This window comes from Saccopteryx bilineata, chromosome 1 (genome assembly GCF_036850765.1).
Source record: "Saccopteryx bilineata isolate mSacBil1 chromosome 1, mSacBil1_pri_phased_curated, whole genome shotgun sequence".
Classification (NCBI taxonomy): Eukaryota; Metazoa; Chordata; class Mammalia; order Chiroptera; family Emballonuridae; genus Saccopteryx; species Saccopteryx bilineata.
In genome coordinates, this window is record NC_089490.1 from 251,667,038 (window position 1) to 251,681,820 (window position 14,783).

Here is a 14,783-nt window from a genome sequence, read left to right on the forward strand (position 1 = left end):
CAGTTAGTTTACTCCATGCACCAGTATTTACTAGGAGATGATATAATAGTAAACCAACAAAAAGGTTAAAAATGAAATAGCAATCTGACAAATGTCATTTCTTGACATTCGATATTGTATAACAGGTCGATGGAAAATCCCTCTCAATTATATTAATTGTGTGTATGCTCAAAATTGCTGACATATTATTATATTAAGTTCTATTCAAGGAGATTAGCCTTTATTATTGAAGGTCAAGTAATTAATTTTGTGGTGTTTGGGTGTTCTCTCAACAGATTGGATTCTTCAAAAGACCACTAAAGAAGAAAATGGAGAAATGAAGTACTTCACAAGAGAAAAAGATAATTATTCAATGATCTATCCTCAGGTTTGCCTCAAATATGTGACAAGAAATTTATAATATAATTAAAGACATAGTCACATACATTTATAATAATCCTTCAGGGTTAATCACTTGGAAAATGACCGATCAAGCAAGATCCAAAAACAATACCATATATATTTTATAAAAAGATGAACAATATTTTAAAATATAATTACTCATTTTTGTTGAGTATTTAAGCAAAACCACAGTATTTTGAAGATGAAGACTACCCCTTACAAGTATGTTCATATCTTAAGTCACTATTCAAAGTATTGAAGAAACACATGAAAAGATTTCTGTGCTCATTGAGACATATACTTCAGAACAATATGCTTTAAGCTCTTTCTGTTGATTGCTGATCAACATACATCCAGCAAGACAGTCAATGAGAAAATTTCCTGGGTGGAGTCTATGGACAGAGATAGAATGAAATCACAGAGAATGCACTCGGTATCTGTGTTGGATTCTGTCCTTGGGAGGTGTTCTTTCCACAGTGTCTGGGGAAGAGCACCATTGAGCTAAAGTCCTATTGATGGTGGAAAACTCAAGATGGACTTATTTAAAAGCAAATGCACTGAGTGGACTAATTTAAGCTTTTGCAAAACATGCTTAATTGTGACACTGACCCCTAAAGCTCAAAATTCTCCTATACTGAAAACAAACAAACAAACAACACTTGGAGCAGCTTTGTGTCACAACTGTGATTTGGTGTGAAAAGCCGCATTGTGTGTTGGATAGATTAAAGTGGATTCTGAATGGAACATTGCAGCTTAAATAAATGTCACTGAATGGCTGAAGTCACCCTCAGGGGCAGCTTCTGGGCGTGGCGAGTGCCAGGCTGTGACTGAAGGGCAGGAAGGAGTCTTCTCACCTCCTTGGTACAGGGCTCAGTATCCAGCCCTCAAGCTGAGACAGCAGGTTGATTTTCTATTGTTTGAAGGTATTTTATTTTTCCAAGCACACCTCTGATGTTTATGAAAAGGCAGGATTCTATATCAGTATTGCATTTTTACCAGGATGCCACTGCTTTTTGAGTGGGGGCACCTCGTTATTTAAGTAGAAGACCAGAAATGTATTGTTTTTTTTAAAGAATTTCAGATTGGAAACCTCGCACTGACAGAGAGATGTCATCACTGCTTGGCATGTGCTGCTTGCTCTTGAAGTCACCATCACGGCGCCCGGACTCTACTGTAATTAAGCTCCTAGGTCGCTGTGTTTCTTGGGTAGATAACGATGAATGTACAGTCACCGCACGTGTGAACTACTGCTGTAAAATTTGCTTCTACTTCCTCAACAACTCCATCTCGCCACCCAACTGACCAGCGCAGGACTGGCCCCTGGAACGGTCCAGAAAGTCTGGGCTCTGCTTTTCTCAAAAAGCAGAAAAAACAATAAAGCAATGAAATGCCCTGGAATGAATTTTTTAAAACCAATGTCCAAAAAATTATCTGAGGACTCAAAGTCAGCCCACCTGAGGGCTGCCCACATCCACATCCAAGATCCGGACGGTCAGAGCCGTGCACCTGGGCAGTGCCGAGGTCGTCAGCAGCTGGGAGAAGGCTCTCCCTCTTCCCAGAGGTTAGGTGTCCTCCTCCTGGCTTGTCATTGGGCAGGACTGCCCGCTTTGGAATGTCCTTCATTCTTATGATCTGTCTCCAGTGTCAGAAACCATTCCTCTGCCTGATAAACCTTTCTTTGCCCAACAAAACTCAGGCCTCTCTTACCTGGACTCACCCTGCTGCATGAGCCCGGTACACACCCCAGTCGACAGGCATGCCCCGATCTCAGCACCTTGTCCTCATAAATCAATCAAGGAGAACATGGAATTCACCCTCAGCATCTGGGACTGTAGGCAAAGCAGACACTGAACCAGGAGTGTGCACTTTAAAATACATTGTTAACACAGAGTGGGGAAGGTAGAAATGATGGTGTTTTGAACCTTTTAGAGAAGAGAGAAAGAACAGTTGGGCCAGATCAAGTAGCTACTTCAACCTCTGGCACCATCTTGAACACAGGCCAGTTCTGGTTTTTAAGTAGAACATTCCATTAACCTGAGACCCCTTTCCCTAATAAAAGGACTTGTTGAGGTCTATGGGTGCATCTGTGTGTGTACGTGTTTGTGCATATAAATACACATGCGCACACACAGACTCACATTTAATACGAATACCTCAATAACACCAAATGACGGAGTTTACAAAAGCATAAACACAGAAAAGCTACACCAAAAAGAAAAGTTTGATTCATCCACTTTGCATGTGGTTTTTATTGTTATAGCTTGAGCATACAGTTCTGCAACTGAAACGCGGACATGCAGAGGCTTTGATGTAAACGAGAAGGCAGCAGGTATCCCAATTTATTCAATACCTTTGTACAAATATCCTAACGGCCAATGGTTAAGAAGTATACTAAACTTTATCATTTTATTTTAAAATATTTAATAAGAAAGGTAGGTGAAATGTAAGCCTATTTATTAATTTATTGGCTAAATTAAATTGCAAAATACTTTTTTTTTTTTACTTTGGTATTTTCTTAAAATTGATTATTGCTTACCGTGTGAACTGAACTAAGTCGGACCAAACCTACACTGCTATATTGGTAACTTATTTAACAACTTTCTCTCCAAAAGGAAAAAAAAAGTCCCTGATTTGCATTATTGTCCAATTTCTGCGTTCTAAACAGCCTCACCATAGTCATAGTCAAACTACCAGCATAACCCGAGCCAGCTAGCCTAAATTCCTGAAAATGTATCTGTCAGCTCTCGCGAACCAGTGTGAGCTAGCTTCAGCACAGTATTGAGAGTATATGACAATGGTAGAGAAGGTGAGAGAGAGAGATGGATGGATGGATGGATAGATAGATAGAGATTTACCATGCTGTACATATATATACATATGCAAACACAATATAATTACATTTCAGATGATGCTTACCATGCTGACCTCAGGCCCAGTCGATACAATGCTACATAGTTTCTTATTCTTCAGTTTTCATTTCTGAAACTATAGGTTTCCTTCACTATGAACAAAACGATGTGACCGGGCTGGCGCAGGGAGCAGCCAGAAGCCAGACTGGAGGACGGGCCAGGACACAGAGACCTGCCAGCCCGCCTCTGGGGACAGTGCCCAGCAGTACTGGGGAAGCTCACCTTTGTCAGCGTTTTTTACTTCTTTGATGCAGTTTGAAATCCAGGGATCCGGGTGACCGAATCTGCTCAATTATTTTGCCTGAGCACTGGGTTCATGGACAGTGTCATCTATGGATGTTTTCTTTGTGATAAGTGTTCTTGAAGTGAAGCTGTGGGGGGGGGGCGTATTTTACAAAATTTGATGCTCACTCAACCATAATAATTTTACCTATAAATGCACATTGAAATATAGAAAAACCAGGGTGTGTCCCGGCTCCGTGGAAAAACACATTATTTGCACCCAAGGCAAGGTGGCGGCCACGGAACACTTGAGTGATGGCTGGGAGGGGCCCCGGCCCATCTCTCTCAGTACCCACCCAGCCCCCACGTGGGCCAAGGCCCTCAGTTTGATTGAATGGCCGCCCCACCACCTGTCCTGCCATGTGCGTCACTCAGGATGATCTTTGTCACATGCTGTAATGTGCTTCCTGTGAGGTGACCATCTTGCCCTGCACACTGCGGAGAAAAACAGGGAAGGCCTACACCCAGGGCCTGGCTGGTGTCCCGGGGCAGTCGCATGAGTGTTCAAATAAAGAGGCTTCAGCAAACCCATTTTAAAAAAGTAATAATATCCTATGCATCCTGTTTATGGTAAATACTTTCTAAATGCAAACACAACTTCCAGGTGAGCTCCCTGGGCAACCCTGCTAATCGGACTGCTGTCCCCGAGTCCCTTCTGCACAGACCCCTGAAACCACAGCTCGACGTTACCCCTGCAGCGTGTCACCAAGGCTAAAGCCGGCTGTGTCTTCTGCAGGACAAGAAAAAATGGAGTTGGCATCTAATATAACCTGATGGACAAGTCAGTAGCTTTGATCCTCATGATACAATTTACCCTTGAATTTAGAAATCCCGAAGGACAGCCTTTCACATCCACCTCGAGGAAGCCTAAAGGAGCAGGTGTGGGCTCAGCCCAGCCCTGGGGTCCCCCACAACATCTGGCACCGGGATGTTCAGTGCTTAACTGGGGAGAACAGAGCCTCCTGCCCCTGCCAGGCCCAAGGTGAAGCCCTGAACTCACAGGTGCCTGGGGCCGACCCCACACCAGACGCATGCATGAGCACATCTTGCTGAATTTTTACCATTCCAAAAAATATGCAAGGATGAGTTATCCCTTCGAATGTTGGCTACCTTTCTATGAGATCAGCTCCCCTCCCCCTTTTAATAAATAATGAGTCGCTAATGAGTTGAGGACTTGACACAAGGCTTCCTTGCGTTTTCCTCCAGCACAGGCAAAAGGATTTCAATGCCCTGAGTGCTGGGCAGCAGAACCCCAACCTCTGTGGTCCGGTCAGTCTCTCCTCAGCTGCACATGGGGATGTTTTGCTTTGGTTTGGGGCTTCCTAGGCAAAGCCATGTGCCCCTTCCAGGACCTTGGGGGGGGGCATGTTCTTTGCTGAGACTCAAAAATCCTTTAATTATTGAACATGCCATGGAAATCAGGGCAATGAACGAGGGACCAGTGACACTCCTGTTTGCCTTTGCCACATTTCACCTCACGTCTTTACAGAAAGAAAGACTCAGTAGAGAATTTCAGGAGCCCTCTGGTGACAGTCTGAGGGCCGTCTTTCCTGTCTTAACTTCAGTTTGATCTATGCATACAGATTGGGGACTAAATTTTAAAAAGCAGCCTTCCAGATGACACAGAAGCCAGATGTCCTCCTGAACAGTCTCTGTTGACATTACCTGTCTTCACCTTGTTTTTTAAGCGGCGGAGAGAGACTGGATGGGGGAAGGTGAGTGACAAAATTGTTTCTCTCCTCCACGGAGCTGCCAGGCCGAAGGGAGCCACCAGACAGGACATCACTGTGGCTCTCTGAGAGACCCCAGTCAGCACCAAGGGTCCAGAACCAGGTGGCAGCTTTGCTATCATGCCCCTGAAGCATCCTGCATCTTGCATCTTGAGAGAGAGAGAAATAAAGGAGGTAGAGATGAAGCTATTTATCTTTTATGTCCACATTTTTACTACTAAAAATACTGTACACTCCCTCAGACCACGCCGTACCTGCCCACAACACTAACACATACACTTTTCTCACAATTAAGTTGTTGATAAGTAAATAAGGGCAAAAAGTGCAGTCTTACCTGTCTGTTAACCGGGGCTCATTCCCTGGGGTTTCACACACTGTGGGGTCCAGCAAAAACAATAATTTGATGCACCCGCAGTGCAGACCCTCTTTGTGCCAGAACCATTTCACACGGGACATCCCAACTCTTAGAGTTTCATTTCTGAGACACCCCCCGCCCTTATTCGGGATGCGACATCCTGCTTGGAGTTTCTTATTAGGAAACGTTGTTCTGTAGGAGAATGGTGCACTGTGTATCACTACTGTGAGGTTGTAAAATTGTTAGTGGACGGTGTAAAGAATTGTATCCACTTTATTAAAAAGGAAAGCATTGTATTTAATAACTGCCACCCTGAAAATGTATCCACAGCAATAAACTTTTCTGCATGGTCTAACATAAAGGACATCGTATTGCTTATTTTATTATTATTATTTACCTCAGAGTAAACTTATGCATGCTTAAGGGTATGTATATTTCTACAAGACTTTTTATTGAATAAACTCATTAGAAAAAGAGGTTGTGATCTCATTCAAGAACAAAGGAGCGCAGCCTTTGTTGACTCTAGTCATTTATTAGGTACCTAACTTAAACGCATTTTTAAGAAGAAATGAGTTACCAGGTGACAGTGATTTAAACCGATAAAATTAGAAATAGTTGAGCAAGCAAAAGAGTGTTTGGACATGCTATGGATGGTGCATCCTGTGGACTGCTTTAGGTCAGAGGTTTAGTATTTTTGTATAATTCCATCTTATCTCGTGCCTCATCTGTGTGTCTTACGTCAAAGTAAATGAGCATCCTGTCTTTTACATTAAATTTAAAAAAATGAGTCAAAGAAGAATGTGCTTGCTGTGATTTTTAAGTACACAAATATTATCCAAGACTGATCCTTCTCTTGAAGCTCTAAGTTGTCTTTTTTTAGCTCCTTAGTAGGTTGTGACTTTCGCAATCCAAAAGGCATAAAAAAGCAAATTAAGTCTGTTGTGTTTCCTGTACACAACAGAGGGATGTGATTCGTCTTTTAGCAAACTTGAGAGGAACACCACAGAATCCATATCACTACCTATCTTTTCCTGATGAGATGTTTGAATAATAAATCCTCTGCTGTAAAAGCATAGCTATGACCACGGAGTATGAAACAAACGGAAAAAATATATACAAAGAAACAAAAAAACATTTTTTTATCCAATCTATAGTTTACAGAAATACAACAGTCAGTAAGGGCTAGAACAGTGGTTCTCAACCTGTGGGTCGCGACCCCGGCGGGGGTCGAACGACCCACAGGTTGAGAACCGCTGGGCTAGAAGAACACACAGGTGGAAGTTGCAGCAGTAGTAGCATGTATGTATCCTGCAGAAGCTATTTCATCCTCAACCCAAACCATGCAGTTAGGTGAGTGAGGAAGGTACTTTTCCAGAAGAAACAGACGAAGTTTATAAAGCCTTGTAGCCAAAGAACATGAGCCCAGTGCCCTGTCTTTTTCTTCTTCCTGGGAGACAAGCAGGTCTTTTCCACTTCCCCTTTTCCCAGGAGGGGAATGTAGGGGCGGTACTAGAAAGAATCTGTATATATCCACTATAAAGTCAATGCTATGCCTCAGGATTTATCATTTGTTAAGTATAGACCAGCAATCTTCAACCTTTTGTGTCTTAGGGCCCACATAAACCAATTACTACAATCCCACAGCACACCAAAAAATACGTTTTTTTGTCGATCTAACCAAAAAAAAAAAAAAATAATGTATAATTTTGATTGATTTCCAAAAAGAAAAAAAAATAGTAATAATAATAGTAATTACCTACTCTTTTTGCTCCAAAGTGACTTTTCTAAAATGTCAGGTGCCTATGCTTGTATATAAGGATTTCTGGTACCAAGAATTAACTAATCATAGGCAACCTTATTATATGATGTGACCAATAAGATGCAACTCTATTATATGACCTATATATCAATATTTATGGCACAATACAGGGCACTCACACCCACTGCTACTGTTGTGTTGGCTATTGTTATTTTTTTTTACTTGATAATCTAAGGGGAAAGAGGTCAGTGCCCCTGGCTAAATAGTTAGGTCTTGCATGTTTTAAAAAATTCTTGCAGCACACAGGTTAAAAATCGCTGGTCTGAGCACAGACACAACATGTACTTTCTTTGTGGTGCCTTTGTTTACTGTAATTGCAAAATTAATGTGATAATCACAGGCTGAAGTCAGGAAGACTATTCACCAAACAGAAGTGATTATTAATTAAGAAGGTTGGAAGTAGTTTCTATTTTCTTCTATAGGAGAGTTATAGAATTTGAATTGTTTTAAAATAGATGTCAGTTTTATAATAAGACAAAAATTCATTTAGGACAAAAGGGAATATATATGCATTGTAGCCAATTTGAAGAACAAACAAAAAATTATTTAAAAACAGGCATTGTATCAACACCAGAAGTGGCTGGTATTAAATTGTCTTTTCTCTGGGCATACCTGTTTATTTTTATATATTTCTATTTTGACATCCTTAAATCCACAAGGAACATGGTACCCTACACTTTCAAACATTTTAACATATATTAATTTCTCTTTAATGTTAAAAGGGTAATAACCATCAAATTCTTACACCCTCCCACATTCTCTATAAGTTAATAACCATTATACACATATACACATACTGTACAGAATTCTACATATTCCAGATGTTAAATAATTATCAACTTGAAGCAGGGGTCAGGCAGGGCAGGCAAGGAGTGGATGGGGAAAGATGGAAGAAATAATCTCATTAAAAATAATAGCAATTGGCCTGACCAGGCGGTGGCGCAGTGGATAGAGTGTCGGACTGGGATGCCGAGGACCCAGGTTCAAGACCCCGAGGTCACCAGCTTGAGCACAAGCTTATCTGGCTTGAGCAAAAAAAGCTCACCAGCTTGGTCCCAAGGTCACTCACTGGCTGAAGCAAGCCAGCAAGGTCACTGGCTACTCGGTCTGCTGAAGGCCCACGGTCAAGGCACATATGAGAAAGCAATCAATGAACAACTAAGGTGTTGCAACGAAAAACTGATGATTGATGCTTCTCATTTCTCTCCATTCCTGTCTGTCTGTCCCTGTCTATCCCTCTCTCTGATTCTCTCTCTGTCCCTGTAAAAAAAAAAAAAAAAAAGAAAAGAAAAAGAAAGAGCAACTGTATCCCTATTAATCCTGAAGAACCAACTGGATTCTTTTTATTAACAAATCTAGAAAAAAAAAAGACTTTATCACAACTAGGCCTGGCATTGTTACATTATAAGCATTTACAAAAAGAAGCCAATGAAGGGGAACAGAGGAACAGTCAGGAGATGTATAAAAAACAAGCAGCAACATGGCCCATGTACCTCCCACTACATTAATAAAGACATGAAAGGTGAACGGTCTAAACACTCAATTAAAAAGGCACAGAGGTTGTCAGATGGATAAAAGAATAAGCTTCAGCTATATGCCCTTTAAAAGAGACAACCTTAATATTCAAAGGCACAGAGAAGTTGAAAGGAAAATGGTGGGGAAAAAGATTGACCATCACAAACAGAAAGTTGGAGTTGGCTGTGTTTACAGCCAACAAAATGAGCTCCGAGACGTGTGCAGTTCCAGACTAGGGCAGATGCTCACCTTGTGAGGGAAAATGAGACCCTGCAATTCCTCCAAGTATACAGAAATCCAAAATTTATACCTGCGTTTGTTATAAAGTACCCAATTCTCAATTCCGTGGGTTCTCATAGAGACACCAAGTCCAGATGAGATTTAAAGAGTTTTATTAAAGGAGGAGATTTATTAAATATGCCGGCCACATATGGCTGACAGGCTGACAACATTTGTTTAGTGAATACACAGAAACATAAGACTTTCAAGGTAACACAATCAAAGATGTTTACAAATCTTTCAGGGTTCTTCTTCCCTCACTAGCCTAGAAGTATTTTACTCGCAAGATTCCAGGAAGGGGGAGGAACTACAATCAATGCAAGGTGGTATGTAAATTCTGCCTCCTATTGAAAGAGAAGAAGTTTCTCGGTTAACCTTTATTTTAGATTTAAAACTAAGTGACCCATTGTTCTTGCCAGCCAGAAACTTCTACATTTTTCTCCCTTTCCTTCCTAAAGGAAGGACAGGACAGGAAAGCCTGACCTTTCCTCCCAGAATATCAATATCAATTTTCAGTTTTTTGGCACCTTACAACATGTTGACTTAGATATTCTGCATGTTTTCAAGAGCTTATTTGTACCTGAAGTTAAACTTCCATGGGGATTAGAGCAGTAGCATGGAGCCATCCCCCTCTGAGACTTGCATCTTAAATCAATGTATAGGGTCTCTGACATTCACGGATTCCACTGACAGTGATCCAGTTCCGCCCTGATGGCAGAGATAATAGAGCAAGCACCGTTGTCCGTCGGCAGCCAGGCTGCCAGCCACCTCCCTGGTGAATGCTGCTTGGTCACGTGCCAGAGCTCCAGCTAGCTCTCAACTGGCAAGCACTGCCTTGCATCAATAAGAGCAGCGTTGGAACACCTTCGGGTGGGGTCTTGAACTTTGCTCAGCTATTTTGTTTTTTTTTGTTGTTGTTGTTGTTTTTTAAATATTTTATTTATTGATTTTTTTTTTTTAGAGAAGGGAGAGAGGGAGAGAGAGAGAGAGAGAGAGAGAGAGAGAGAGAAAGGGGAGGAGCAGGAAGCATCAACTCCCATATGTGCCTTGACCAGGCAAGCCCAGGGTTTCGAACCGGCAACCTCAGTGTTCCAGGTCGACGCTTTATCCCACTGCGCCACCACAGGTCAGGCAGCTATTTTGTTTTTGTGGTGGTATCTTTCAATGGAATGCGTGTAGCATTAAATTCATTTAGATGCCACAATCCTGAATGCTATTCCAAAGCTACGCATGAGAATGCTTCATCCTGGTAAATACAAAAAGAGCACACCAACTATGCCACAAGGCTGTAATTAGTGGAGGGGTAAGTGAGCCAGGCAGGGCTGTCACCTGCCCGGATGAAACGGCGAGGGCTCTTTTCACGTGCCCAGTTTCACTCGCTGATTTTCCTGGTTCCTCCACCCCCACCCCCCCACCTTTCCTCTCAGACTGTTCTATTCCATTTTGCACCTGAATATGTCATCTGCTATTCTTTTTATTTTCACACGCTTTTCAAACCTGTATCACTTCCCTGCCCATTCCGCATACACTGTTGTCATGAAGGTGGGTAACGCTGCCAAGGTTTTGATTAGCGTCATCTTGTTTGAGAGCAGCCCAGTCTGTCACCTTCTCAGATGGACCGCATCTTCACGAATGGAGATTGCATATTTACATGAAGTCCTTCAATGGGGACATGGAAGAACATGTGAGCTCTAAGTGGGAAGAAGACAGGCAGGAGGCCAGTTTGCCCTTTGAAAAGGATCATCAGAATCATGAAAGATTTCCCAGAATTTCTTCCTCCCGGCAGGCTCCCACACATGCCTTGTGGGTCGTAACAGTGTTACATGACCATTCCTAACGGCAGGGGAAGTGGACGTTTTATCTCTTCCAGCTTTTATGGTAGAAGTAAGGGAGAGAAGCTGGGTGGCACTGGGCATTATTCAATTCATCATGTCCACTCAAATTGTGTTTCAAATACTGTCGACCTGACCATTGCCCCTTTGCAAGTTTATTTTTGCATGAATCTATGTAGAACCCTTCTAAGACTCATCAAAGCTTTGAAACTCTAAAACCATACACTATTTTAAAACATCATCTATTTATTGAAATATTTATTCAACAGGCACTAATTAAGTATCTACAATATGCAAATAATTTTCCATCTAAAAACTGAAGAGCAGTCATCATTCCCTTAAAGAGAGAGCAAAAGCCTCTCTCTCTCACACACACACAGTTATTTGGGGAATGTTTTCTGCAGAGCTGTGGGTTAAACATGCTGACTGGAGTTCCAGTCTCTCTTTCCTGAGGAGGTGCTACTCAGGACGCACTGTGGCGTCACCCTTCTCTGACTCCCTCCCCTTGGCTCTCGGTGGCATTCTGAGTTCACACATACGCAGTTACACCTGTGCACCTCCTCCACGCCCAGCTGAAGGTATGACTGGGCTCGTTAACAGTTCCAACCATCCTCGGGTGTTCTGTGACCCACACGCAGTCTCACTCAGTCCTTTCTGGAAATTCCCCAAGGGCTGCCTCATGCTCATGACTACACTGCGCGGTGAGCAAGTGGTATCTGCGTGTTCTTCCTCCATCTGGGCTCCTAGCCCCGCGAGTTGCTGGCATCCTCACATGAGGGTGCTCTCTGTCCGCATTTCTGAGAGAGGGATGAGACTACAGCTAGTGCTCGACTTACAACCACAATTGGTTCTGACAGACCAGTCATAACACGATTTGGTCGTAAGTTGAGTAGGTTATATGTACAGTACTGTGAAATGATGTTATAAAAATCTTTAAGTCATATTTTATCATAATTTTCTTTCATTATTGTTATATATCATAATTGTCTTTGTTCATTTTATGCCATTTTATCATCTCTACACCATTTTGTTTCTTATTTTTACATTAGTCAGGTTTAAGTAAAACACTGCAGTACAACTGGTTTAATATTTGCAAAGACAATTTCCTCTTGGTAGACATCTTGGGAGGGGTTTGATGAAAAATATCCAAGACACAAAACACAAATTTCTGTACCGAGTCTGGGATAACAGTTGAAATGGTGCACACAGAGATGGTAGTGCTGCCGGAGCTGGTCCCCACTGTCGTACGCCCAGCTGGGCAACGCTTGCGCTGCCAGACGTGGAGCAGTCGTGTGGTCGTAAAGTCGAATGGTCGTAAGTTGCATAGGTCGTAAGTCAATCAATATTTGTACTTTCCTTCTGGGTCTGTCTTATTCTGTCATTCCAGTGTTCTTAAAAATAAAAAATGTTTCTTTGACACCATGACTAGGAGCCAGGCCGGACACTTTTCTGTAAGTAAAGTGGTGTTTCCTGCAGACACCAGGCCACTGCTCCATGTGTCCCCTCCACAAATGTAGGGGGCTCCTCCATCCGGCCTGCAAGCTGACCCCAGAGAATTCCTACAACCCGCCAGCGAGCAGGGGCCCGTGTCCCCAAGTCCCTTCACCCCCATGCTGCCTGCGGCACGATGGGCCCCCTGCTCTCTGGGCAGCCGCGACCACAGCAGGGTCTCAGTGCACGTGGACTGCAGTGACTGGGGCCGCCTACAGAGCATGCAGAGAGGACCTTTCCTGCTGCATGGAATTCCAAAGTTGGCTGGAGGCAAAAATGAGGGACAAACACAGGGTTATGCTAGAAATGTTGGAGGCACGCAACCGAGGGCACTGTCGGGGAGGCACCCTGAGCCCACGGAAGTAAGGGCCCGGGGAGGGGGCCCAGACATCCTCGGGGAGGGGCAGCCTCGCCCTCCACTGGCCCTTGGCTTCCAGCCTCAGAATCCTTCCCACGGGCCCCGTGAAGGTCAGCATCCGCCCTCCGTACTCCGCGGCTCAGCAGGGCCGCCAAATGTACTCCGAGGGAGAGTGTCTTTTCAAGAAGTGGTTAAATATGAATAATTAGTCTCTCTGCTTTCCTTTCCTGGACACTGTGGCATTGATATTGGTGTCTGGCTTTCCTTTAATAACACCGTACGTATGGTCCACCTCCATCTACCCTGCTTGCCTGGTGACATTTCTGCGGCCCAGACTTCAACCCGCTTGGCTCCCTATCTCTAGATGTACACTATCTTTTAAATTTATATTTTAAAGTCACGATTATGGAGGTATAGTGTACATACAGCAAAGTTTATCCTTTTTTTTTTTACTTAATTGAAGGTATTGGGGTGGCATTAATAAAGTTATACAGGTTTCAGGTGTATAGTTCTATGATACATTACCTGTATATTGTACTGTGTCCACCACCCCATGTCCAGTCTCCTTCCGTTCCCATTCATTTCCCCTTTATTCTTTTCAAAGCCACAGTAGCACAGATCTTGAAAATGTGCATAGTCACATGAGCACCACCGCAATCAAGATATAAAACAGTCTCATCACCCTCGAAGTCTCCTCCTGCCTTTTTAGGTCATTTCCTCCCCTCAGCCCAGCCTTTGCCTCCAAGCTGGTTTCTGTCCCTTCTGTTTTACTTTTTCAGAATGTCATGTCAACGGATTCATATAAAGTATGTAGCCTTCTGCCTGACCAGGTGGTGGCACAGTGGATAGAGCGTCGGACTGAGACTCGAAAGACCCAGGTTCGAAACCCGGAGGTCGCCAACTTGAGCGCGGGCTCATCTGGTTTGAGCAAGGGATCACTGGCTCTGTTGTAGCCCCCTGGTCAAGGCACATGTGAGAAAGCAATCAATGAACAACTAAGGTGCTACAATGAAGAGATGATGCTTCTTATCTCTCTCTCTTCCTGTCTATCTGTCCCTATCTGTCCCTCTCTCTGTCTCTGTCTCCCCCACCAAAAAAAGTATGTAGCCTTCTGTATCTGCTTTTTATCATTTAGCATAACATGCTTGTGATTCCTTCATGTTGCTGTGCCCATCAATTGTTTATTCCTTTTCATGGGTTGAGTACTGTTCCCTCATGTGGGTGGGATTTGATCATGATATCATTATTTTGTATCTGTTTGTTTCTCCTGTCTTTATAATGTGTGCTCGTGGCAGGTGGAATTGTGTTTCTATTAAAGTTGGTCGTGTATAGGGCAGGAAAAAACTTGTTCTCTCTACCTTCCTAGGTTCTCTGGAGGTGAATTCGTCTGACAAGGGAGAGAATAACAAGATAAAAACAAGCCGAAACTTATTCACATGTACATCAAGCACATGCACAGGAAACTCACCGGTGAGTAACTCGAACGTGTTGATTTACAAACTGGCCTCCACACACAGAGGGCAAGAGGAGACCAAGGAAAGAGGCCGGCGACTCCAGAGAGGCAGGTGGCAGGTTTGATATGCAGGGGAACTTGTAGGAGGCTTGTCTTGGGCGACCACAGGGCAGGTAGACCTTCATACCCACCTGCCAGCATCTGAGAAGCTTACACAGAGGCCTGGTGGCATTCAGTCCCATGTAGTATCCGGGCGGCGTCAACAACACCTTACCCTCTCGAGGATGAGTCCTTACAAACAGCTTGGGCTGTGGGGACAGTGGGCAGGTCATGCATTCCAAGGACCGGGGAGGGATGAGGAGCCTCCAAATGCCCAGGT

The 14,783-nt window shown here is 43.3% G+C and overlaps 1 protein-coding gene across 1 annotated transcript in view; it reads left to right on the forward strand.

Moving 5' to 3' along the window:
• ITGA1 (integrin subunit alpha 1) overlaps positions 1-6,018 on the forward strand; it is a 183,594-nt gene extending 177,576 nt beyond the window's left edge. Inside the window, exon 29 of the mRNA XM_066240685.1 lies at positions 276-6,018. Within this exon, the coding sequence (XP_066096782.1) occupies positions 276-320 (45 nt within the window). The 3' untranslated portion in view covers positions 321-6,018. The remainder of the gene's footprint in view (positions 1-275) is intronic.
• The last annotated feature ends 8,765 nt before the right edge of the window (positions 6,019-14,783 follow it).